This window comes from Lissotriton vulgaris, chromosome 1_1, assembly GCF_964263255.1.
Source record: "Lissotriton vulgaris chromosome 1_1, aLisVul1.2, whole genome shotgun sequence".
NCBI classification, from domain to species: domain Eukaryota; kingdom Metazoa; phylum Chordata; class Amphibia; order Caudata; family Salamandridae; genus Lissotriton; species Lissotriton vulgaris.
The window spans coordinates 894143443-894170694 of NC_141685.1; the positions used below are offsets into that span (position 1 = coordinate 894143443).

At 45.6% G+C, this 27252-nt stretch overlaps 1 protein-coding gene across 1 annotated transcript in view; it reads right to left on the reverse strand.

Moving 5' to 3' along the window:
* Positions 1-27252, reverse strand: part of EMP1 (epithelial membrane protein 1) — a 43083-nt gene that overhangs the window by 10119 nt on the left and 5712 nt on the right. Inside the window, exon 2 of the mRNA XM_086958932.1 lies at positions 2634-2747. Within this exon, the coding sequence (XP_086815058.1) occupies positions 2634-2711 (78 nt within the window). The 5' untranslated portion in view covers positions 2712-2747. The remainder of the gene's footprint in view (positions 1-2633; positions 2748-27252) is intronic.

Below are 27252 nucleotides of genomic sequence, written 5' to 3' on the forward strand. Positions count from 1 at the left end.
GAACATGAACATGTGCAGTAGCAGTGCAAGCGTCCTTCCACACGACATATAAGTGCAAGCTTCTGTCCCGCACATAACATGAACATGTGCAGTAGCCGTGCAAGTGGCTTTCCACACAAATAGAAGTGCAAGCTTCCGTCCTGCACAGAACATGAACATGTGCAGTAGCAGTGCAAGCTTCCTTCCACACATTATAAAAGTGCAAGCTTCCATCCCGCACAGAACATGTGCAGTAGCAGTGCAAGCGTCCTACCACACAACATAGAAGTGCATGCTTCCGTCCCGCACCGAACATGTGCAGTAGCAGTGCAAGCGTCCTTCCACACAACATAGAAGTGCAAGCTTCTGTCTTGCACAGAACATGAACACGTGCAGTAGCAGTGCAAGCGTCCTTCCACACAACATAGAAGTGCAAGCTTCCGTCCTGCACAGAACATGAACATGTGCAGTAGCAGTGCAAGCTTCCTTCCACATATTATAAAAGTGCAAGCTTCCATCCCGCACCGAACATGTGCAGTAGCAGTGCAAGCGTCCTTCCACACAACATAGAAGTGCAAGCTTCTGTCTTGCACAGAACATGAACATGTGCAGTAGCAGTGCAAGCGTCCTTCCACACAACATAGAAGTGCAAGCTTCCGTCCTGCACAGAACATGAACATGTGCAGTAGCAGTGCAAGCTTCCTTCCACATATTATAAAAGTGCAAGCTTCCATCCCGCACAGAACATGTGCAGTAGCAGTGCAAGCTTCCTTCCACACATTATAAAAGTGCAAGCTTCCATCCCACACAGAACATGTGCAGTAGCAGTGCAAGTGACCTTCCACACAACATAGAAGTGCATGCTTCCGTCCCGCACCGAACATGTGCAGTAGCAGTGCAAGCGTCCTTCCACACAACATAGAAGTGCACGCTTCCGTCCCACACAGAACATGAACAGCAAGTGCAGTAGCAGTGCAATCATCCTTCCACACAACATAGAAGTGTAAGCTTACGTCCCGCACAGAACATTATCAACAGGTGCAGTAGCAGAGCCAGCGTCCTTCCACACAACATACAAGTGCAAGCTTCTGTCCCACACAGGACATGAACAGCATTTGCAGTAGCATTAGCAGTGCAAGCGTCCTTCCACACAAAATGTAAATTGTGGTAAGAGTGAGCATCAGGAGTGCAATCTTCCTTCCCGCACAGAACAAAAACTGTGGGGCATATTTAAAATAATTTAGCACAGACCAGCACTGCAAGCCTTCTTGCTGCACTGTCCTACTTCAAAAGAAAAGGGCAGGAATGCCCCGTATCTACAAGATATGGCGCATTCCTGTCCTTTCTGCCAGTGCCGGCGCACAAACTGCAGCCGAGCGCCAACACAGGCACCCTTCACCATGATAAAAAGGGTGTTTATGATGTTGGCAAGATTGTTTTTGTGCAGGAAGGGACACCTTCCTGCACAAAAACAATCAAAGGAGGTGTTTTCCTTGTTCTACGTGTGGTGCAGAATGCAGCACATGTGGAAAGAGGAAAAAACGAGGAGATATGTACACACTTCTCATTATACCTGCTTTGGGAAGGCGTTAGTTTTAGTGCTGCCCCAGATTTACGCTATGTTGTAAATCTGGGGAAGTGTAAAAAAACATGGATGTTGCGTAGGAACACCCACAGCAACACCCATGGAATGCCCCTTCTACGCAGAGTAAGGCATTGCCTAACTCCATATTTACAAGGCCATGAAAAGCGACACAGGGTGGCTTTGCCTGGCCTTGTAAATATGGGCCAGACACGAAAGTGACGCTCCAGTGCGTAAAAGTGCAGCAGAGGCATTAGAAATATGCCCCTGCATGTGCAGTGCCAGAGCAAGTGTCAATCCACACAAAATATAATCCGTTTATGCACCGGGAGTATAAGCTTCCTTCCCACGCAGAACAATAAACAACATGTGCAGCAGCAGTGCAAGCGTCCTTCCACACAAAATATAATCAGCATGTGCACCTGGAGTGCAAGCTTCCATAGCACACAGAACATAAACCACATGTGCAGCAGCAATGCAAGCGTTCTTCCACACAAAATATAATCAGCATGTGCATCAGGAGTGCAAGCTTCCGTCCCACGTAGAATGTAAACAACAGGTGCAGCAACAGTGCAAGCATCCTTCCACAGAAAATTAAGGTAAGAATGAGCATCTGGACTGCAAGCTTCCTTCTCTCACAAACTGCATGTGCAGTTTTAGAGCAAGTGTCCTTTCATCAACATATAATCAGCATGTGCACCGGGAGTGCAAGCTTCCGTCCCACGTAGAATGTAAACAACAGGTGCAGCAACAGTGCAAGCATCCTTCCACAGAAAATTAAGGTAAGAATGAGCATCTGGACTGCAAGCTTCCTTCTCTCACAAACTGCATGTGCAGTTTTAGAGCAAGTGTCCTTTCATCAACATATAATCAGCATGTGCACCGGGATTGCAAGCTTCCTTCCAAACAAAATATAATCCACATTTGGATCAGAAATGTAAGCAAAACATAAAGTGCATGTGCCGCAGAAGTGAATCGACTACCCCACATAGTATGGATACTGCACATGCTGCAGCAGGACAAGCTTCCCAGGGCAAGCAACCTAAAAGACATGTGCAGCTGGTATACATACGTTGGCGATGGTGGACACAAAAAGCATCACCACAGTGGCAATGTGGCACACAAAAATCCCGGCGAGTAGGACCAGCATGATGGCGTCCGGCGGCTGCACCCCTGGAAGAAGATTCTGCAACAGAAAACAAACAAATATGTGTTCACAAAGATGCTTCGCACTTTTACTATGCTTGTTTTGTAGACATGACATGTAGACGGGTATGCCAGTAATCAGCCTCTATCCGTCAGCAATTGGAGTATTTTGTCCCAGTAGACACAGCCTTTGGCAATATTTACCCCCCTCAATCAGTCAGTTGCAAATGCTATCCAGTATCCGTCCCCCCATCTGCACCGTGGCAGAGTGTTATTCTGACAGCACTCCGCCCTTGCTGTTTGGCCAGTAATTAAGTGGTTCACTATCTGGTAATGTAATCACGACTTAAATTGGCACAAAAGGAAAGGCCATCTTATGTAGCTCCCCCATACTCCTCTGCCCCTGTATAGTGGTTGTGAGCACAAACGATTCTGGGGCCCACACCCAACATAACATTATGGATGGTAAAAAATGAATAAGGAAATGAATCTTTAGCTACTCCAGAAATTTGTTGTAATGTATTTAGTTATATTTTTGGAGCTATGAAGCTGAGGAAAATGTGTGTGTTGTAAAACGTATAACATTTTAAATGTGGTGCTTTGTTTGCTGTGGTTTGGATTTTAAGATATTTATGTTTGTATTTTTTTTGTTTTATTGCTTATATAACTTTATATTTTGACCTTATTATGCGTGCTTTTATGACCAATAATGTTCTTGAATAAAGATCATTGATTGAATAATGGTTGTTTTTATCTCTGAGTTCCGAGTGACATCATAGACAACTCAAACTTAATTCTCCTTATCTATTTGATGTCACTCAGCACCCAACAGTGAAAATTATCCAGCAATATTTAAATATGTTACTGGGTTAGTAATCCTGCACTGTCGGTGTTACTGGGCCAGTAATTGTTAGACGTGGCACCATGGGTTTGCCCTGCATTTTTTGCTTTTGACTCCTGTGTTTTGCTGTGTGCTGGACTCTGTTGTGCTGGTCTGTGTGCTTTGGGCACTTTACCACTGCTGTTAGTGCCAAACTGCAAGTGCTTCCTCTGTAAATTGTTGTTATGGATTAGTGATTCCATGATTGGCATATTTGATTTACTTGTCAGACCCTAGTACAGTGCACTAACCGCCTGATTCATGCAGCAAAATTGCACTCGCAAAGGGCAAGATTCTCAGAATCTTGCCTTTTGCGAGTGCAATTTTGGCATTTGGGATTCACAATCCCAAATGCTAAAATCGCTAATGAGGAATTAGCAAATATGCGAGGATTAGCATTTAAGGAATCTCTATTAGAGATTCCTTAAATGCTATTCATGACACTTGCAAAAATAGCGATTTAGCAAAATTGGGCCGCTATTTACCGAGAGGTCAGACCTCTCGGTAAATAGCAAAAACATAGAAAAATGCTTTTAAAAGCATTTTTCTAAGTTGCATGCTGCACACACACATGTCCTTTGGACATGTGTGTGCGCAACACCTGTTCAAATGTGCATTTTAGGGGTGCTACAGGGTGTCCTTTGGACACCCCTGGCACCCTTAAAATCGCTATCTGATTTGCGAGTAGCAAATTGCTACTCGCAAATAAGGGATAGTCCCCATTCATTCCTATGGGCCTTTTGGCCCATAGGATTGAATGGGGAGAAATTCCCTTTTTTGCGAGTAGCAAATTGCTACTCGCAAATAGAGAACATGTAGGAATCGCTATTGATTTAGCAATTCCTACATGAATGCCGTTTTGCGTGTCCTCAATAGCGAGTCGCTATGATTCGCTATTAGGGCCACGCAAAACGGCCCGTACATGAATCAGGCTGAATGTGTGCCCAGGGCCTGTAAATCAAACGCTGCTAGTGGACTGTAGCACTGGTTGTGCCACCCACAGAAGCAGCCTGTAAAATGTAACTCTGGCCTGCCATTGCAGAGCCTGTGAGCTGTCTGGGACTGCAATGTTGACTAGGCAAGTGCACACACTTGCAAGTCCCTAAACCATCCCTTTTCTACATATTATTCACCCCTAAGGTAGGCCCAAGGTACCCCTTCGGGCAGGTTGCATTGTATGTGAAAGGTAGGACATGCCCTGATGTGTGTGGCATGTCCTGATTGTGAAATACTGCCAATTTTGTTTTTCACTATTTCAAGGCTACCTGTTCCCAAGGGACAGAATAGGGAGTTTATTTATAAAATCTTATAAACATAACTGGCCCCGGGTACAAGGTAAAAAAAATTATGTTCAGGATGCTTGAACTCAGATTGTTAAAATACATCTTTTAGTGAGGAAGGTTTTTACATTCAGTGTTTGAAAATACCACTGTTTGAAAGTAGGTATTTACTTTCCTAACCATCCAGTGTGCCTCTGCTAGGTTTGTGTATTGCACGTCTGTCTAGCTTTTGGATGACAGGAGCTGGAGAGGGGCAGAGCCTCCAGACGTCTGATGAGCCAGGGTTGGGCTGAATAGACCTGGATTACATTTAGAGTAGGAGGAGGAGATTTCCTTTCACCTGAATGGGCCTGGTCTGCCTTCCACAATGCTGTCTCCACCTCCTGCCAGGAAGCTGCACCAGTGAGAACAGAACTTATTTTGGCTGGGTACAGACACACTCTGCCTTCAGGGAACAAAGTTTTTTTGTGTATAAAAACAGGGGTACAGACCCAAGACTTTTAGATCACTTCTGGGCAATAAAGAGGAACCTTTGCCAATTAGAAGAGCCGGAGAAGCTGAGAAGGAATACTGCTTCTGTGCTGTTTGCTGTCTGGGGTTGGCCAGCAGTGGCTACTTGCCGCCAAGGAAAGGAGAAAGGACTTTGCTGCTTGCTTTGTCCTCCTGCTTGAAGAAAAGATCTCCAAGGGCTTTGAATGAGCTTGCCCCTGTTCTAGAGGTCTCAGGAACAGCAAAGACCTCACCGGTTCTGTGGGAACCATCTCTGATTGTCTCCTCAGAAGAAAAAGGGTAACAGACTCTGTCATCAAGTCCGTCGCAGGTTTCCATATCCTGAAAGCAGCACCTGGAGCAACGCCTTGCTTCGCAACGCAACCTTGGGTTCACCTACTCCGTCAACGAGCTGCTGCTTGCACCGCATCCTGTGGGCACCGCACTCCACAACGCTTCTTTATAGGCTGCAAGAAAGTCACTGACTTTATCGCTGCTCGACGCGAACATCAATCAGCTCTATCACCGCAGCGTGACCTGCCAGCACCGCAGCGTGCATCGTCTCACCCTTCAACAAAAGCCCTGGTCTCACCGACTCCGTCAACGAGCCGCTGCCAGCACCAAATCTTGAAGACATCGTCCACCGCAATGCTCCCTTTCACAATACAACTGCGACGTTTGCCCTAACCGACTCACACTGACGTGTTGGTCGCAACAAGAAAGGTACTGTGTCTGAGGCGGTCGGCTGGAATTGTTAGATGCTGTCGTATGCAGTATTGCGGTAGCCCCAGGAAGAGCTACAGTGTCAGAGGAACTATGTTTTACTGATTTTCCTGCAATTTAAAGGTTATTTTGCACCAGCACTATTTTTAAGAGTATGTTGGATTTTGTCGTATTTGGTCTTGTTGGTTTAGATAAAGAGTTACTATTTTTCTAAACTGGTGTGGTGTCCATTTGTAGTGTTTTCATTGTATTTCTGTATATGTTCACAAATGCTTTACACAATGCCTCGGAGATAAGCCTATCTGCTCATGCCAAGCTACCAAGGGGGTGAGCAGGGGTTATTTTAGAAGTGTATCCCCCTTACCCTAACTAGAATCAAGGATCCCTATGTGGAAAAAGGTACTTACCTCTGCCAACTAGAGACCCCCTTTTATAACAGTAATCATGCACTATTGATGTTACTGGGTCTGTTATCATGCACTGTTTGTGTTACTGGATCAGTAATCATGCTTGTCCGTGTTACTGAGTCAACAATCATGCACTTTTGGTGTTACTGAGTCAGTAATTGTGCGCTATCAGTGTTACTTGGTCGGTAATCATGCACAATCGGTGTGACTGGGTCAGTCAGTGTTACTGGGCCAGTAATCATGCACTATGGTGTTACTGGGTCAGGAATCTTGCACTATCAATGTTACTGGGTCAGTAATTGTGCACTACCAGTGTTACTGGGTAAGTAATAGTGCACTATCGGTGTTACTGGGTCAGTAATCATGCACTATCAGTGTTACTGGGTCAGTGATCATGCACTATCGGTGTTACTGGGTAAGTGATGGCGCATTATCGGTGTTACTGGGTCAGTGATGGTGCACACTATCAATGTTACTGGATCTGTCAGTAATCGTGCACTATCGGTGTTAATCGTGCACTATCGGTATTACTGGGTCAGTAATCATGCACTATCTGTGTTACCGTATCAGTAATCATGCACTTTTGGTGCTATTGCGTCGTGTCAATAATCATGCACCGTCTGTGTTACTGGGTCAGTCAGTAATTGTGCACTGTTGGCGTTACTGGGTCAGTAATCATGCACTGTCAGTGTGACTGGGTCAGGAATTGTGCACTATCAATGTTACTGGGTCAGTAATCATGCACTATCAGTGTTACTGGGTCAGTAATCGTGCACTATTGTGTTACTGGGTCAGTCAGTAATTGTGCACTGTCAGTGTTACTAGATCAATAATCATGCACTATCAGTGTTATTGGGGCAGTATTTGTGCACTATCAGTGTTATTGGGTCAGTGATTGTGCACTATTGGTGTTACTTGGTCAGTCAGTAATCGTGCACTGTTGGTGTTACTAGGTCAGTAATCGTGCACTGTCGATGTTACTGGGTCAATAATCATGCACTATCAGTGTAACTGGGTCAGTAACCATGCCCCCTCAAAGTGCTGTGATTCAATAGCCATGTCCAGTTAGAACTGGATCACTAAACATGCACCACCAGTGTTTAACTGGGTCTTAAGTTGTGCCCCAACTTAGCATTATAAGCTTAGTAATTGAATCCGTCCACTCTTATTGGCTCAGTATTCCTGAATCCTTTGGGGTGTTGTGGGGCTATTAATCACACCCCATGAGTGATAAGACGGTAACTATGCCTTATCAGAGTAATATTACGTAGGTGCCACAACATAATTATGCCTCATCTCAATTCTTATCAGGCCAGTAATCATTCCCCGTCCAAACCCTTTTTAGTCACCTACGTCCAATCAGTGTGAGCATGTCAGTAATCATGTCTAATCACTGTTTTCAGGTCTTGCCTACGCAGCGCGCATGCGCTGCATAGGAGGACCTTTAGCCGTTCCTCTGGTCATTTTCAAGCACACGCTCGTGCTTGTGGCGGCTCCACCTTGCGGGAGCGAGCAGGGGGGTGCCACAAGCATGAGTGCAGTGCTTTAAAATGAGCAAACGGCTCTCCCGGCTTGACATTCTTGCGCTTTCACTTTTGTTTGTGGCAAGCGCGTGCACCACTCGCGGGTTCACCTCCTGCTTCTACCTCGTTTCCCTCTCTCTCCTTCCCCACACGTCCCTCTCTCTTCTCGCCCACTCGCTCCGCCCTCTTCATCTTATTTTTGTAGACCGCTTGTTACTGTTTTTCTCCACAAACTTGACGATACAAAACCTCTTGGAAATGGGAGCAGGAGCACTAGCCGTCTGTGTAAGTAGCTCTTTGTGCTTGCTGAAGCTAAAAAGTGTCTAGCTTAGTGAAATGCGTATTTTAAAATGTTCGCCTATTTGTGTCGTTTCATCATTGTACTGTTTAAAGTTGTTCGCTCAACCGTGAAATTTGGAGACCACAACTCAAACGCCGCTTTGCCAACAGTTGCATATTGACATTATGTGATTGTGGGCTTCTTTCTAAAGCTGGAGGGAGGGAGGAACTGCGCTAATAGCGTGTTTGAGTTTCGCCATTTGCAGTTGTAAATGTCCCCGTGGCATGCGTGCCTCAGCCAGCCTCTCTTTGATATTTCTCAGTATATCCCACCATGACAGAATGCTTTGGCACTCTGAAACATTTGTAGGGCTGGGATCATAATTTAAACAACAGTACAATTGTGTGATCCAATACAGTTGCAGTAAACGATCCATACATTCGCATACGCAGCGTACGGTATAATGTAAGTTCAATTTCTCAGATTAGAATAACCAGGAGAGAGAGAGAGTAGTAAAGTAAAAATAACTGGGTTTGTGCAGTCTCATCCACCAACTGTCTTTGGTCAACTCAATTTACGAATCTTTCAATTTCTTCGCATTTAACCATCCACTCCACTCCACCCAACAATTTGTATTCTATGACTACTAGGCAGCTGACCAGGATACCCACACAGACCTCAGCATGGCAGCTTGGAGTGCCCTGCTGGCAATATGTGCCCATCACATGCCATATCTGCGGGAAGACTCGGGAGTAACTGTGGCTTTGAGTATCTAGCATCCCAGATGGGGAAGTTAGGCAAGTGCCAGTTTCTGTGTCTGCCCACCATAAAAGACGGTGAAATGTGTCTTCTTTTTTTTTTTTACTTTTGTTTTTTGTCTTTGTTTCCATTTGGATGGCATTCTCAATTCTGTATTATGTATGCACTGTTCACCATGCTTCTCATAATGATCAGATGTGTGCAGCAAGTTTACTCTATTACTTTTTACATAATACAAGCATTGGCATAGCCAATAGGTCTCACCTTTGGGACCTTATATGTGTTTAGCCATGCAACACGTGATGTTGTTGCACCAAGGATATTGTGCTAGATAACTAAACACTTATAAGGTCCCAAAGACAAGACCTATTGCCTATGCCAATGCTTGTTTGGATCAGTAATTATACCCTATCAGAGCTTTTTGGGGTCAGTAATCATACCTTATCAGAACTTTTTGGGGTCAATAATCATACCCTATCGAAGCCTTTTGGGGTCAGTAATCACTTCATTACAGTGTTATGCAGACATTAATCATGTCCCATCAGAGCTTTATGTGGTTAGTAATCATGCCCTGCAGAGTATTTCTAGATCAGTAATGATACCCTGTCAGGACATTTTGGGGTCAGTAATAATATCCCATTAAAATCTCTGTGGTCAGTAATCATATCTCGTCAGTGCTATTGGTTCAGCATGTATGCCCCATCAGAGTATTATTATTTCAGTAATCATACCCTAGCACTATTATTGGATCAGTAATCGTACCCCAGCCCTATTATTGGATCCTTAATCGTACATGGTGCACTATTACTGGATCAGTAATCATACTCCTTCAGTGTTATTGGGTTAATAATGATGGCCCATCATAATCTTGTTAGGTCAGTAATCATACAATGTCAGTGTTATAATGTCAGTAATCATGGCCCATAATAAAATAATACGGTCAAGTAATCATACCCCACCATTGTACTTGAGTCAGTATCATGACCCATCAGAGTGTTGGGTCAGTATCATGCTCCGTCAGTGTAATTAGATCTGTGATTATGGCCCATCATTATTATGATTTAATTGATCTAACATGCAAGTGCCTCAGAGGGTGTCCTGGCACTGGAGGTGGAAGAGAAAAGGCGGCGTTTATAAGTTTCTTCTTAACAGCTGAAAATTCTGAAGTGGTTTTCAGAGACATTTGAAGATTATTCCGGAGTTTGACTGAAAGTGTGACCTCTGAGGCTTGTTTTTAGAAAGAGTGGACCTTCACCAAAAGGATGATAGCATTAAATGTATCCTTCATATGTGCGGGCCTGAATTGTGGATGGCCAAGTAGACAAAAGAAAGTGATCTCAAACTAGTGTTTGTTCACATGGAGCCAATGAAGGGCTTTGAGATGAAATGAGATAGGACACTACCAGTTAGGGCTAGATTGATACTAGATGAGCAGCAGTCAGGAGGTCTCCATGGACACATTGTTGGTACTGACAGCACGAGATCTATGAGACCAGGATATGAAACATATATGTGAATTGTGATGTACCTTGATAAACACAACAGAAAAATTAACAGAGTCTTTTGACTGAATCGTGACTTTGAGCCCTGATGATGTCGTTGGGATGAAACGTGTTTGCTGCCCTCCATTGACTGCTTTTGAAGAAAAGCATTGATTGAATAAAAATGTTGGATCCATTAACAAACACAAGACTCCTAAGTGAATATTTTTTTAAAGGACTGATGATAATTAAGGAAAGAACAGTATTATTCTTGGAATTTGGCAAGATAAATCAAGGGTGGACTTTTACCTGTTCCTTTTCTTCTAAAATTGGATAGGGTTAGGCCTAGTCTTGCTGCTGAGGTTTACACAATCTGTAAGTGATGCGTAAGAAATCCGGAAACTCAAAGTAGGCGGCATTGCCATAGCCCAGGCAGGTTGTAATGAGAGCCTGGACAATGGTTCTGCGAACTTTCAGTAGAAGTAGGGTAAACATTTTCCTGAGCATTTGTAGTAGATTTTAAAAAGTACCGGAAACCCCAGAGATCCGTTTAGAGAAGGATACATTCTGATCAAAGAGATTCTTAGTCAAAAGTGTTGGACTAGTGGAAGGGCTACCTTTACTGGCCAGCATAGGGCTGGTCAGATGCCTGCCAGAAGGAAGGAAGGATTTCAGACTAATAGCCATTTAATTTGAAGATGCTGTCGCTCACCCACTGAAGACTCTGGCTTTCTCTTTGCTTCAAGCTGTTTACATGGTCTGTCTGTACCTCAAGCTCTGGTGTCTGCCCCAGTGCCCCTAGCTTCTCACTTTTAGTCCAGCTCCTTCAAGTCGCCACCCTGTCCGAGTGTCCTAAGCCTTTCAGTCTGTGTGCCCCAAGCTCCTCACTCTGTCTGTGCACGTGCTTCAAGCTCCCCATAGTCTGTACTTTTGCCATAAGCTCCTTACACTGCCTGTCCATATTATTGTACTGAGTTTCTAAAACCACATGCTTGTGTTCCAAGATCCCCACCCAGTCCGCGTGCACATGGATAAATCATACTGTCTATCCTTGTGTAAGAATGTATGATGGTATTCCGCATGCGTTTAGTACATGAGTCTGTAATGATAATAATTATTGAATATGTTTAATCACTGTAACTCGAAACAGTTTTTTAGTGATGTGAAGGTATTTTATATAACCGGCATCTGAAATAAAATTCAACAGACAAGTCCTTCGGTAACTGTAGTTTCTTGGTGCTGTTGCCATTGTGGCTCGCTAATTCCTGCTCATATGGGGGAACTACTGACCCTTACAGTACATCACTTGCTCAGATTATTTAGAGCATACTGCACTCCCCAAGATTCCACCTCTAACACCCATAAGAGAGGAAAGTTGAGCAGCAACTCCTAAAGTCTTAGGTGACTCCAGGGTTGACATCAGGAGTCAATCTATTAAGGGCTCCAATGGCCGACAAGCATCCTCAAATGTACAACAAAGCTAAATCTGTGTGTGACCTGGGCAGAGGATAGAAGCCTTGTTAGATGGTGTTGCGTTGACTTGCTGGATGATGGTATTGGCTTTTACTTTTACCTTGTTTAATATTTTGTCTCTGATTAGTCGGTTGGTAAATTGCAGGTAGTTTTTCCCTAGGTATGTTTCAAGCTTGTGGACACATTGTTGATCTTAGATTGCTTTGAATACCCCTACCCCGTCTCCCTGTGCTGCCGACCCAGCTCAAAGCCTTCTCATGTAGTGTGGCAGTTTTCCAGCAAACAGAATGACCAAGTGAGGAGCTTGGGGCACAGGGAGAGGCTGGTGGGGATAATGGTGTCAAGGGAAATGTCCTTTAGGAAGAAGCCAGAATCACTCTTTGCCTTCACAGAGCTGGCAATAAAACGAAAACATCTTTAGTATGCATTTGTTCAGCACGCAAGTCTTTAGAAAGATTTGCTTTAGGGTGGAGCATTAGGGGAAATGGTATTGGATTTAAAGTCCAGGACCTTCCCTACTGTTGCACAGACGGGAGTTGGAATAGTAAATTAAACTATGCCAAAATCCAGCCCAATGCCCTCCTAAGGCAAGTCATTCATTTAATTAGAAACTTTATTTGGTTATTATCATTAAAAACAACCATAAAAGTACAATCAAATTTAAAATATAAAATAATCATGGCACAATAGAAATGAACTTATTAGATTTCATACATGAATTAATTTTCTGGATCTAAAAACATTTTTTAAAAATGCAGAAACAGATGCAACTGTTAATATATTATCTAGTTTCTGAATAGCTAAAAAAGCGGGGCGACACTGATTAACTTCCATGATCTTCAGTATGGGCACGATCTATCTTTTCCTTGGATTTTTGTACATTTTGCAAAATAAGAAAATATGAATATCTGATTGTTCTGACAAATCATCACATGGGCATTTGTTAAGTTTCCTTGACCAGTTGTTCATGTTGGGGAAACTGAAAAATCTAAATAGAATATTTAACCTGAAACGCGTTAATAGAAACCTTTCAAATTCACTCATGTGTAACATTACATAGAACGACTTGCGTGCTGAATGAATGCTTACCAAAGACGCGTTCGTTCTAATGATGGCGTTCGGAAGGCATGCGACCTAAACGCATGCAGAATACCGTTTTACATTCTTAATCCGCCACCAGACACTCCCTGCCCTTTAGCTCGTTCTTTTTTTTTTTTATTTCCTGTGTTCTCTCCTTTTTTATTTCCTGTGTTCTCTCCTTTTTCACTGTTTATACTTCTTTCCCCTTTTGGGTCTCTCTCTCTCTGGCTGTAGGTCGAAGTCTGTTGAGGAAAAATAAATGACCCCAAAAATGGGTGCTGGTGGGTCCCACCTGCAGCCACCGGATCAAATTAAGTATTTGTGATTGGGTGCTGTTTAAATGCATGAGCTAACATGAAAACCAGAATACTCATCCTTGGTCAGTGCATTGAAACCATTTGCTCCATGTCGCTAAAAGTATTTATTCATTGTCATCCATTTTTGAAGTGATTTATCCACTCTCTCCTCACCCATCCAACTATTCAATTCATTCTCTGAGCCATGCAGCGAGGTCTCCAATCTTCATGATTCGACATAGCTCTATAATAAAAAAAAATGGGTTGAAAAATGCACCATATTTGCATTTTCCTTTCCCCCCCCCCCCCCCCCCCCCCCCCCCCCCCCCCCGCTACGAGCTGTATGAGGGCTGGTCTGACAAAATTTTCCAGGGCTACTTTTGGTTGCCAATCTGGCCCTGAAGGCTGAAAAATATTTGCAGCTACATGGACAATCCTGGGAGGCTCGGATCCGGGCTATAGGCGGGCACGCTGAAGACCCCCACCGCGCAGCCCGCTGCTCTGCCTCCCACCGATCCAGCCCGTCACATTTGCCACTTGGCACCGCACATGGCTCCTCTGAGTAAGCCAGTGCATCCTGCACCCCTGCCAAAGCCTGAAAGCCGCACCCTGTGGCAGCAGCCAGAAGGGCGGGGAGGCAGCTGCCAGCCCAGCACAGTCTCTCATACACGTTTACGTTTTTTTCTTACACATTTCCTCTCTTTTATTGGATTCCAAAATTACATCACGTCATATAAAAACAAAATAACTAAGAAATAAGGTGGTGCTACCAAGGCGACGGCACGACCTGGTTGATGGTGGCGAAGGTCTCATTTTGTGAGGGCTTCACAGAGTTCCCAACGTTGCCCATCGGTGTATGAACAAGAGAGTACATGCTCTGGGGCAGACGGAGAAAGAAGCTCAGAGTCCAAGCCCTTTCAATTCTAGGGGCCTTATTTATGAAGGCCTTGCGCCGCCGGTGTGTCACTTTTAAAATGGAAAAAAGTGACGCACTGGTGGCGCAAGTCCTTCATAAATAAGGCCCTAGAGGTCTCTCAGCTGCGACTGGCACTTGAATTACTACTAGACAGAAGAGTCCACATCCTGTCTGCACTCAGGCCGTATTTTCGGATTAACATATGATATGGAAATTATTTCCATTTATTTTCATTGTATTTAGCTCACGTGGATATCCTCCCGTCATCCTGGCAATATTTTATCGAGGGGGTTATTCAGGGCTTTAAGTGGGCCGCATCTCAAGGGGTCTGAGCACTGTCAGTTTTTTTAAAGGGGGCCTCGAAACGGGTCTCTATGGGGCTCTGTTTTGAGCCCCGGCACAGGCACGGGAAAAAGTGCCAGGGCGCAAAACAGCCTGATAGAGACTAGTTTGCAGACAGCAAGTACATCCATGTGTGCTGCTCACACTGCTCACTTCTCACTAGTGGAGAAGTTACGGCATGACGTCATGCCAGGTGAGCGTTGTGGGTGAAGGGACATCCTTCAAATAGTCATTTTCTTTCTAGATTTCCCTTCTCTTTCTGAAACGCAAGAGCAGTAACATTGCGGTAGGGTCACCAGGGCTTTAAGTGGAAGCTTTTTCAATATTATATGTAACAAGCCATAGTTACAGCTTATTTATTTTATGCAACTAATAACCATTGACAAAGCCAATAGTCCTTACTTGTTGTAAGTATGATGTTACTTGTATCACATATCTGGATTAAATGACAGAAACAGCAAAATACAAGTCAGGCGGCACACTATGCTAAACACAGATTTTTTGCGTAAGTGTGTTAAAACCACGCCCCTAATTACAATGGCCACGCCCCTTTGAAAGCCTCCCCCCCACACACACAATTTTTTCATCCCACTTAAAGCCCTGGAGTTATTTAAACTAGTCGGGATATGCTGGCTGCAAGCAAATCTGCAAAGCACGGACATTAACTCAGTGTGCTCTTTTTTACTCTCTACAACAGGTGGCCTTGTGGTACACAATCCCATCTCTGCAGCGTTGCATATGCCATAGTGCCAATATCGGCAACACTCATCAGTTCTAATAACGCAACATACATAAATAAACCACAAGACACTTTGTTAGTGGAGAATATTACTGCTGGTTTTTTTTGCATAACAAAATTATGCCAACATGGTGAGTTATCTTACGTGGCCCCCCGGGCAGCCTTCGCATTCTTATAGCGGCTCAGCCCTCGCGGATACCTTCAGGAGGCCCCTGCTCTCCTGGCATCACCCACACTCAGCTGGCAACATTCCCGCCCCCGTCTGTTTCGGTTTGGGATTGCTGGTCCGGAAATGGCTTTCTTCCAGCGAAGGGGTGTGTTACTTACAGTCTGAGCCCCAATGCTTGCGAAATCCGCGCAAATATGCCGCGGGTGTCGTGTAGGCTTGTTTTCACAAGTGCCTGAAAGCGAAGCGGAGCTGGCCGCACCTCAGTTTCCAAGTGTCGTTCTTGGGCAGGAGTTTGGCAACAAGGGGCGTCGCCTAGGTTCGCATTGCACTTCCAAGCTCCCGGACCACCAACTGTCTGAAAAGCGCCTCCTGCAAATAGCAGAGGGGCGTCATTAGTCGCGCTACGGACCGGAAGTGAGGCCAGGCAGAGAGGAGTGCATGGTGCTCCCTCAGGTTACCGAGCTTGTGCAAAAGGAACCCTGTCTGGTTGGTGCCATTTCCGTTAGGGAGCATTGCACCTGGGGGTGGAGGTCGAGGGGTATCCAATTCTGCGTCACCCCGGGTAACCCTCTTTGACCACTTTTCCTCCGGAGCAGCAGCTTAGCTATATGGGCTGTACAAATTGCTAAAAGAGATTTTTATGGCCTAAAACAATATCATTGGATGTTTCTTAACCCTATTAATGAGGGTTTGACCTAGGCACAGGGCCTGGGAGGGGGCAAGGTGGGTTGGCTGACCTGCTAGTGGTCCAGACCCTCTAGACCATGGGTCAGGGTCGGATTGGGATCACAATTTGGCTCGGGCACTGACGAAAAAAGTAGCCCTCATTCATGAGGCGTGGCCCATATTTAAGGGGCGTGGCCCACATTCAAGGGGCGTGCCCATTCAAGAAAAACCATTTGCACTGACAAGGAATGAAAGTGGGAGGATACTGTTCTTGCGCAGGACACAGGGCCACGTTGACAATGGCCTACATGCTGATCAACTAAAAAAAACAGCAAGGCCCCTTTCTGTCACAAAATTATTTGAGCCCTCCAGCGCAGGAGCCCCTGAAAAGCAGGAAAGCCCCTGCTATTACGAACCAACTTAGCCCTCCCCAGACCTTCAGCTCAGGAGCACATGAACATAGGTAAGGCCCCTGCAATTAGTAAATTAATCAGCCCTCCAGGCCTCAGTGCAATGTCCTGGCAGGGGAGCACAAACGCAGCTGCTGGGTCATCCAAGGTAGCCAGGTAGCCAGGGGGAGGCTGAGGTGAAGGGTGCGAGTTCCAAACATCACCTGGCCCCCACAGAGAGACCCATTCTTCCTCGCCCACTAAGCCCTGAATGTGAAGGGCTGTGGGCGAGGTGTTAAGACTAACACTGTTTCTGGGCTGCGTGGGCCCCAGGGGGGCCGGGGTGAAAATGGCTGATAGAACTGAGCAACACCTTGCAAACAATCACCCCTCCCCAGCCCAGCCTCTGTGTGATTGCTTGGGAGGGCAGGGGGTGAAGGAGAGACCACAGCTGATAATCGCTGTACAGCCGCACAGTGAGGCTGCTTTCATTTCTCTGTCTCTGTCTCAGTGCCCTCTGTGGGCCGTTTTTTTTTCTCCCCTTTCCCAGTCCACCCTCTGTGGACTGGGAAAGGGGAGAAAAAACCGGCCCACAGAGGGCACTGAGACACCGGCCCTTCGGCCGATGCCCGAATGCCCGCCTTGCCAATCCGCCCCTGCCATGGGTACTTACAAACAGGGGCTGCACAGTTTGGTCAATAATGTGTCCGAGGGCCGCACTGATGCCAGCGGGGAATGTAAAGTGGGTGTAGGGGCAGGAAAGCATTTATGTCTAGTGGCTGTCTTTCAAAATGAAGATGTGCCTAAAGTTAAGGACCTGGTTACTTCCTTTCCCTAACTGCAGTTAACCTTTAAATAAGTGTTTGCTGTATATTTAAAATGTTTTCCTTCATGTTATTGATCTGGAAGAGGGATGTAAATATTGTACATGTGCGATATACTATGCCAGCAATATGATCTATGGCAAGATACAGAACTTAGGTTATTCACTGACTACATATGCAGACATTCTGTACTGCTGGTTTGGAAGTAAATCTTAACGACACCCTACCTACCAAAAAAAACTGTCAAGTACGGTTCTTTCATAATTGGTGGAGTGAAGGATAGAGGCACCCACAACATTGCACGCATGCGTGGACTTTGCTGCAGGAGGGGTCATCTTCCATGGTCATTAATAGCCACGGGCTGGCACCGACTGAGTCCACTGTATGGATGTGCAAAGGCTGATACCGGCTCAGCATGTGGTGCAGAACTTTGGAGATTCTCACCGGCTGTGCCTTAAGTATAAAGCTAAGCAGGGAGGCACCAGCTCAGCCTATGCTGCAGATGCACTGGCTTGGCCAAAGGTTTCAACTTCTAGAAACTGGCACATAGAAATAACGTTTAGGCCATTGCTATGGATTTATGGCGATTGGTACTGGGTGTGCAAGTACGTTATGGACAGTAGGTACTTAACTGAGGTCGGAACGGGTTTGGTTAACAGTATACAATTGTGGAGACTGGAACCGGAGCAGCCACAGAATAGAACTGGCTCAGCTAACAGTATGTACCACTACAGAATGAACAGGCTTTGCCTACGATACCTACTCACCGAGGGTGCCACAATACACATCTGTGGTAAAGACATCTAAAGCCGGAAGGTGGCCCGCTATGCCACTAGAACCAAGCTATACCTGACTGATGAGCCCTAACAAGTGCAACATGGGGCTTGGGTTACGTGTGTTTTGTGTTATTACCAGGATCTGAGATTCATTCAAGCATTCCAACCATCACTTTTTATATACTTCAGTGTTACGAATATTTAAAGGCAGAGAGCTACTCCAGTTACTGCTTGGACATCTACAGAGCTGACAGCTTTGGTGAGGAGGAACAATCTCCCTTCCACCTCTCAGAGTGTCAGAACCCCTCCCAGTGCCCTTCCCCGGGATAGACAGAGTGCCTAGCCCTAGAGCCATCTACTCTTATCTCAGGAAAAGAGCAAATGCCTTCCGCTGCCACTGTAGAGTATCAGAAGCCAAGCCTCTCTCACATTAAGAGAAGATCATTTTAAGTCTTCCATCTACACCTCACAGATGAGTATTCGGACCCACCCAACTCTCGCTTCACAGAAGAGTGTAGGCGGCCTTTCCACTCTCACTTCAAGAGGAGAGTATGCAAGGCCGTCCCCTTCTACCTCACAAGGCAGTATCAGAGGTCACCCACTCCCATGTCAATAGAAGAATATCTGAAGTCATTCCACTTTCCTATCACAGAACAGCAACCAAAGCTACCCCTTTCTCCCGATCCCAGTCTCACCTCACAGAAGAACAGTCCATGAAGCCACCCCACTTTCACGGCTGAAAAGGGTATCCAGAACCATTCCACTTTAGCCTCACAGGAGAGTTACAAAAGCCATCTGCTCTTCCCCTCCCAGTGGAGTTTCCATTGCCATCCAACTTTCACTTGACTGTCTAGCATCTGAAGCCATCTACTTTAACCTCAAAAGAAGAATATCTGAATCCACCATACTCTTACCTCAAGAAAGAGTACCTCAAGGCACCCCACTCTCTCAATTCAGGAGACAAGTACCTAAGCCACCCCACTTTCACCTCCCAGTTGACTATCATTATCACTTCCACCCTCGCCTCATAATAGAGTATCAGAACCCACCCATTCTCAGCTAACTGGACGGCATCTGAAGCCACTCCACTCGCCTCACAGTAAAGGTTCAGAAGCCATCCCGCTCTCACCTCAGCAGATGAGTTTCAGAAAGCACCCAATCCGACCTCAGAGTGTCTCAATCTACCAGATCCTAACCTCACAGTATCCAAACGATCAGCTCTCCTCCCATGAGAAGAATTTCTGAAGCCACCATGCCCTCATCTCAAGAAAAAAGTATAAATATCTTTTCCCTTTTCACCTCAAAAGAACTGTACCTAAAGCCATCCACTCTTCACCTCACAGTGAGGCTCCAGAAGCCATCCTGCTCTCTCCCTCAGTTGATAGGTCTCAGTAGCTATCCAGTCTGACTTCACAGTAGAGCATCCAAAGCCACCAGAACCTATCCTTTCTGTTGCATACCCAAAGCTGTTCATTCTCACCTGAAGGAAAGAGCATCCAAAGCAACCACGTTCTATCCTCTAGAGAAGAGTAGCTGAAGCCAGCCATCTCACATCGAATGAGACAAGTATCCAAAGCTACTATTATCTCAGCCCAAGCAAAGTATGTACCAATAGTCAACCACTTAGACGCAGTGCTTACCGCGCAGTAAAGTATCTGAAGACATTGACTCTTGTCTTAAAGTGGTGTATCTTAAACAAACAATGGCCTGCCCTGATGCAGTATGGAATCAAAGTGGTGTATCCCAAGCCAACCTACTTTCTGCTCACAGTAGGGTATCAAAATCTATCCTGTTCTCTATAGAACCCCAGCACCCAGGTTTCTTTATTTAGCTAGTGCTGGCTGTTTCAAAGTACCTTTCAAAGCACTTCTACAGACGTGAATTAAAAGGGAAAAAGAGGAGGTCTGTGAATGTAAAGGTTGTGTGTACTGTCAAAGGCCCATCTTATGGGTTAGGTGGAATACTTTGACCCACAGTCAGTGAAGGGGCAACACAGTTGCTGATTTGTGACTAGACCACTACCAGCTCAAAAACAGGCAGGGAATATGTTTTGGGTACAATACTGTTTGGGTATGGTTTGCTGTGGAGTAGAAGCTAGAGCATCCTTTCAGAGGAACTGTTGGTGGAACGCGATCTGCGTGACCGTGCTGAGTTGATTGGCAGTGAGGCACAATGTGGCCGACCTTTAAACATGGTGTACAAAGTGTATCCTTGGATAGCATCCACTCAATATGTTGGGATTCAATGGCCTAAGAGCAGTTCTAAAGAGGTGAGGCATGGCCCGCTGACTCATCACCAACCGTGGTTATGAATTGGGCCTTTTGCTGCTTCATATGACAGCCGAAGAAAACCAAAAAAGTGACAGTATTAATCTCAGCCATTACTAGTTACTTAGGGATGCATTCTAGTACCTCGTTTTTACCCCACCTTACTAACAAGGACAGTAATCAACCAAACTGGTCTCGGTACAGCCCAGAGAGAACATTCTAACCTGAAGTGCCATGCCAGGTCCCCACTGAACAGGAACGCAAGCAGACCTAGACCGGTTTCAGCCTATCTGGCCCTCACCAGTCAAGTGCATTTGTAGTCCTGTTGAACAGTGAGCACAGGACCCACATCTGGGCTTACCCATCACTACAAGTGCTCCCTGACCCCGCTTCTTTGATTCCGCATCTGCCCATCACAGCAGAGTCTGTGGCTGCGCCAAACTCAGCATTGCACCAGTCCCAGCATGCCCAGGGTGTGGGGTTGAAGGCGGCTCTGCGATAGTGAGCCAGGTATCCTGCAGGTGAGGCTCCGGAGGCTCACAGCAGCAATGTGCATTTAAGGTGTGCCGTTTCCGTGGAGATGAGAGGGATGGGTCCCTGACACTCCCTGTTGAAGTAGTCCAACATTGTTCATACAGAGGGAGACATCAAGGGCATAAGAGGACATCCTTGCTTGGGAACGGTGAACATGAGATCCTCTCCTGGGAGAAACAGTGTGATTAAAACTAGGAACAGAATTAAACAAAGTTCAATGCTAGTGTGGTTGTCTGCACCTGTTATTATCTGTCTGTGTTGCTGTCTGACAGTCTGTGTCTGTCTGCCAGCATCTGTCTTCCACAGCTGCCTAGTTTGTAGCTGTCTTTTTTAACCTGCTCGTGTCTATTATTGTCTCCACCTGTCATCTTTCTGCCTGTATGCGTCTGCCACTATTTGCTCCTGTCTCTTAGTCTCTTTTTGTTTGTCCTGCATGTCGCCCTGTCTGTCAGCATCTGTTCTCCGTGTTTGCATAGCTGTCAGTTTGTCTGTATCTGCCTGTGTTTGTCATTGGAGGTGTTCCTGTCAGCATTTTCCAGTGTATCTGTTTGTCATTATATTTCTAGCCATGTCTGTTTGCCATTTTTTGCCTGTCTGTTCTCCATGTTTTCTGTCTATCTCTGGATCTAATTCAGTGGTTCTTAAACTTTAACATCTGTGGATGCCATTTAATTGCAACTGGAAGCCAGAGACCCCAAAGCCATTTTTAAGATTTTAACGGCAGCAATCATTCACAAACAAGTACACACGGTATAAGCTCAGTGCATCCACTTTCCTTATGTTATGACACTCTGCACCATTTCACTCTATGTCACTAGTTCACTCTGACAGTCCTTCACTCTACGATACTTCTCCAATCTACGACACTCCACTCTATGATACTCTACCATACTCCACTCTACGCCACTTAACTCCACTATAAGCCCCTGTACTCCACTCAACGACACTCTACTCCACTCAGTCACACTCCACTCTGACACTCTACTCCACTCTATGCTACCCTATGCCACTTCACGCTACGATACTCTATGCCACTCTATTCTACGCCACTACACTCTGCAACACTCTACATGACTGTACGCCACACCGCTGTACGTAACTCCACTCCACTCTATGCCACTCCAAACTACGCCACTCCACTCTGCGCTACTCCACCCTATGACTCTACTCTATAACACTCTATTCCACTTTACATCACTCTACTCCACGCTATGGCACTCTGCTCCCCTCTATGACACACCACTCCTCTCTGCAACACTCCATTCTACGACACTCTACTCCATGCCACTCCACTATATGACACCTCACTCCACTTCACTCTGCCACACTCTACTCCATGCCACTCCACTCTATTCCACTCTACTCTTCTCCGCTCCATGACACTCTACTCCACGCTACTCTATGCCACTTCCCTCCTATGCCTCTCCACTCTGCTCCACTGTACGCCACTAAACTGAATGCAACTCTACTTCACTCCACACTATGCCACTCAACTCTGCACTACTCCACTGTATGCCAGTATTCCACTCTATGACACTCTACTCTGATACTCTATGCCACTCGAAGCCACTCCACTCTATGACAAACCACTCTACATCCCTCCACTCTACAAAACTCTGCACCACTATCTGCCACTTAACTCCACGACACTCAACTCTACAACACTCAACTCTACAACACTCTACGATACTCAACACCACTTTACTCCACTCTGCGCTACTCCATGCGACTCTACTCTACAACCCTCCAGGGCCGTTTCTACCATTAGGCAAGACTAGGCGGCCGCCTAGGGCGGCAAAAGGGGGAGGGCGGAAAAAAACATGAGTTTGGAATCTCTAATGTATTCATTCTTCTAGCCTGGATGACAGGGGGAGAGAGTGATGGTAGTAAAAAAGAGGGGGCGGCATTTTTCAATTTTCGCCTAGGGCGGCAAAACACCTAGAAACGGCCTTGCAACCCTCTACTCAACAACACTCCACCCCACCCCTCACCACTTAACGACACTCTACTCTGACACTTCACTCTACGACATTCTACTCTACACCCCTCACTCTGACACTCAACTCCACTCTCTGTAACTCTATGCCACTTCACAATCAATCCTCTACTCCACTCTGCACCACACTACTGTACGCCACTCCACTCTCCAACACTTTACTCCACTGTACACCATTCCTTGGTATGCAACTTTATTCCACTTCACTGTATGCCACTGCATACTACACCACTGAACTGCACTACCCCAACCTATGACACGACTCCACTCAACGGCACTTCTCTACCCCACAGCAGTGCACTCAACGACACTCCACTTTACGCAACTCTACTCCACTATAAGATACTCTTCTCCACTCAACAATACACAATCCTCTCTACAACAATCGAATCTATGACACTCTACACCACGCCACTCTACTCTACAACACTTCAATCCACTGCACTCTACTCTACCACACTCTACTCCATGACACTCCTCTCTATGACACGCCACTGTACAACACTCTACTCCATGACACTCCACTGTACAACACTGTACTCTATGACACTCCACTCTGTGACACTTCACTCCATGCTACTCCACTCTGCTCCTTGCTACGCCAATCTATGACCCTCAACTCTGCTGTACACTAGTCCACTCCCCGAATCTCCACTGTGCTCTATGCCACTCTAAGCCACTCCACTGTATGGCACTCTACTCCACGTTATGCCACTCTACAATACTCTACTGCACTCTTTGCTACTTTACACCCCTCTACTCTACACCACTTTACACCGCTCTACACCACTTCACTCTACAACACTCCACTCTATTCTCTTTGACGCCACTCCACTCCACAATACTCTGTTCTAGGCCATTCTACTCTACTCTACGCCACTTTACTCCACTCTACTCCATTCCAGTCTACAGCACTCTACTACACTACACTCTATGTCACTACACTCTACGCCAATCCTTTCTACTACTCTGTGCCACTCCACTCTTCACCACTCTACTCTATGACATCCACTAAACGCCACTCTATTCCAATCTTTTTCACTTCACAACGCTATACTCAACTCTGCGCCACTCCGCTTTATGACACTCCATTCCATTGCACTAACTTTTACCCATGTTTGTCAGCAGCCACGCTGCTGTACAACATGGCCAAAACACATTGGCAAAGCCAATACCGCTAGAAACAGGCAAGTCCTATTTGCTTTGCCAATGCTTATTTAATATTTTCACTGCAAGCACCCTGAATTCAATCCAAATATCCAAGTATGACTGAGAGCATTCTGAATTATCTGCTATCTCATGGCTGCAGACCCTTCTGTTTTCCCAAGCATATTCCTGCTAACCTCCCCATGGCTTCATCTGTTGTACTCTGTCAATACTCCAGCACCAGGAAGCCGCTTGGTCGCAGTGCGCTTAACTAAGAACCTTCAACTTCAACTTCTGCATTTTGCGTTATAGAGCACTTTGTATACTGTAATAAACCGGTATTGGCAAATCTATTAACGCTGGCTTTAAAATTCCAACATTGCGCTTGCAGAAATGCTGTTGTCTTGCATAATTTCTGGCATTTCACTTTACGCCTGTCACCATTACACCTCCTCGCGTAATTTCAAGGCCATTCGGGTTAAAAGTCTATCGCAGAAGCACCGAAACAATGCAAATTGTTTTGTAATTGTTAGCAGTTGAGTTTTTATGCTATTTTGTTAGCGGGAAAACGTCCTCGTGTCCATTACCACCAACTAATCGATTTCCGTTTTCCTGAATTTCGCATTTTTTCAAACATTTCACACAATTCCAGAAATAGAAATTATGTGCATTTTGTTCACCCCTAGGTGTTAAAAAGATTGTGTCCGGATGAGTAAATTATAAAATGAAATGGAAAAGGCCATGGCGAGTCGGGTGTGGTGGGTGGTAAGAAGCACTAGGGGCCTGTCTTGCCTGAATGAAGTACACGCCCCGTGTTAATTTAACATATTCCACTTATCCGCAGAGGTGCTCGAAGCTTCGATAGGAATCTTTGGCAGGGTGCATCCAAACTCTTGGACCGCGAAAGATGCACACCCCCCCCTCGGAGTACCCGCAACATATTAAGGCTCAGTTGAAACACTGTCTCGAGATTGCGAAATTGCGCCACTGCTCTAGGCCTTGTCCGGCACATTGCTGAGCACCCTCAAGCGCATCTCTTGCGTAACCAGTAACAAATAGCTGCCACCGCTGCCCTCGCGCCTGGGCGTGGCCACATACCACGCGCTCATCTTCCGCACGCTATTGACGCATCTTTGCTGAGGAGAGCCCTGGTATCTGGGCGTCTCCGCAGTACGAGTCAGGCGGCTGAGCCCTGACAGCGGAGAGAGTGCCTGGGGCGTGGTGCTGGTGTCCAAACTACAGCTCTCACAAACCGGTCAGGCCATTTTAGGGAAGGCCGAGCCAGGCAGGACTGGCCAATAGGAGCACTTGGAAAACCCTGATGGGCTGAGGGGCAGGATGACAGGGCTGGAGAGGCCAGGACCCTAATGGTACGTCACCACTGGTTGGCTGAGAGGCAAGGGGTCAGTGTTAATTTATTTATGCACTTTTATAAAGCGCGGACTTTACCCGAAGGTGTCAGAGCGCTGTACAATAGAACCAGTTACGTTACATGAGAGAAATGTTACAAAATAGAACGTACAAATATAGCACCTGGAAAACTGAGATGGACTGGGATTGCCGAGGCGTCATTGCCAGGAACACTGGGACAACCATCGAGGGTGGTTTGGAAGGTAGGGTACCAGCGCTGCAGTGCGTCACGAGACTGAGATATGATTCATCTGGAAGCAGGTACTAGTTTCTGCAAAAAAGAACCTTTGCATGGTGTTCTAGAAAAGGGCGGGAATTCCAGCTAGGGCGGGAATCCCCGCTAAGGCACAGTGGCTTCCCACCCTCCCGGGTTTACCTGGTGCTCCATTTTGACTCCGTCGCATGTTATGTGACATGGTTTGTAGAACACAGTGGACGGCAGTTGTATGACTCTCTTGGGGATCCACAGGTGGGCAGGCCCCTGTGCCCCTCTTGACATCAGGGGGCATATTTAAATGGCCATTGCGCAACTGGAGCATCACTTTTTGCAGCGCTCCGGTGCCGCTGTTCCCTACTCTGTATTTATAAGGAGGTGCTAAGCCACTTTGTGTGGCTTGAAGCTGCCTTGTAAAATGGCTCTCCTTGATGCCGTTTTCGACGGCAAAGGGGCGTGCAACAGGTGTTTACTGTGCATGCAGCACACAAAGAAAGAGAAAAACACCATTGATGATTGTTTTTGTTGATTTAAGGTGTCCCTTCATGCGCAACAACAATCATCCCTGCAATGCAGGTACCCTGCGCTGGCACTAGGCTGCTTTATTTGTGCAGGGGTGAATACAGCGCATTCCTGCACTTAGAAAATTATGCTGATCGGCACAGCAAAATGGCTTGCAGCATTTTTGTGTAAAAATTGCTCCCAGGTGTTTTTTTCCCCCTGAGAGCCAGAATATAAAAAAAGACTATATATATATATATATATATATATATATATATATATATATATATATATATATATATATATATATATATATATATATATATATATATATATATATATATATATATATATATATATATATATATATATATATATATATATATATATATATATATATATATATATAATATGTGGCATTGAAATTAATAAATGTGATACCATTCAGTTCTGGTCTGAAAAACAAACACCTCAAATATCTTACCTGCTAGGAGGACTGACTAAAGTACTGATCTTTCTTCACCAGGATCGGGCTCACACTTCTCATGCTCTCTGAAACAGTATCGCCCCTGCTGCACAGATTTGTGTGTGAGAGCTCTGGGCTCGAACGTGAGAAACCGGACTCAAAATGTTTGCCTTTCGGTGTCAAAAAGAATACTGTGTATTTAGATTAAAGTAAGACATGATGGGTCATATTTACAAGACAGTGCTGCAAGCAATTTAGCTGGCCCAGCTGTGTCAGTGTCTAAGTGCAGGAAGGCGCTGTATTTACAAGACTTCTTGTACTTACGCCTGCGCCAAAAACAGCAGCTGTGTGCCAACGCAGATACTCTTGGTGCAAGGGTGCCTGCGCCACAAGGATGATTATTGTTGTGCAGGAAGGAACATCTTCCTGCATAACAACAATCATTAATGGCATTTTGCTCCAAGGATGCAGCACACAAAGAAAGCGCAAGAGAACAAGGAGAAGTAAAAGTATTTCTTC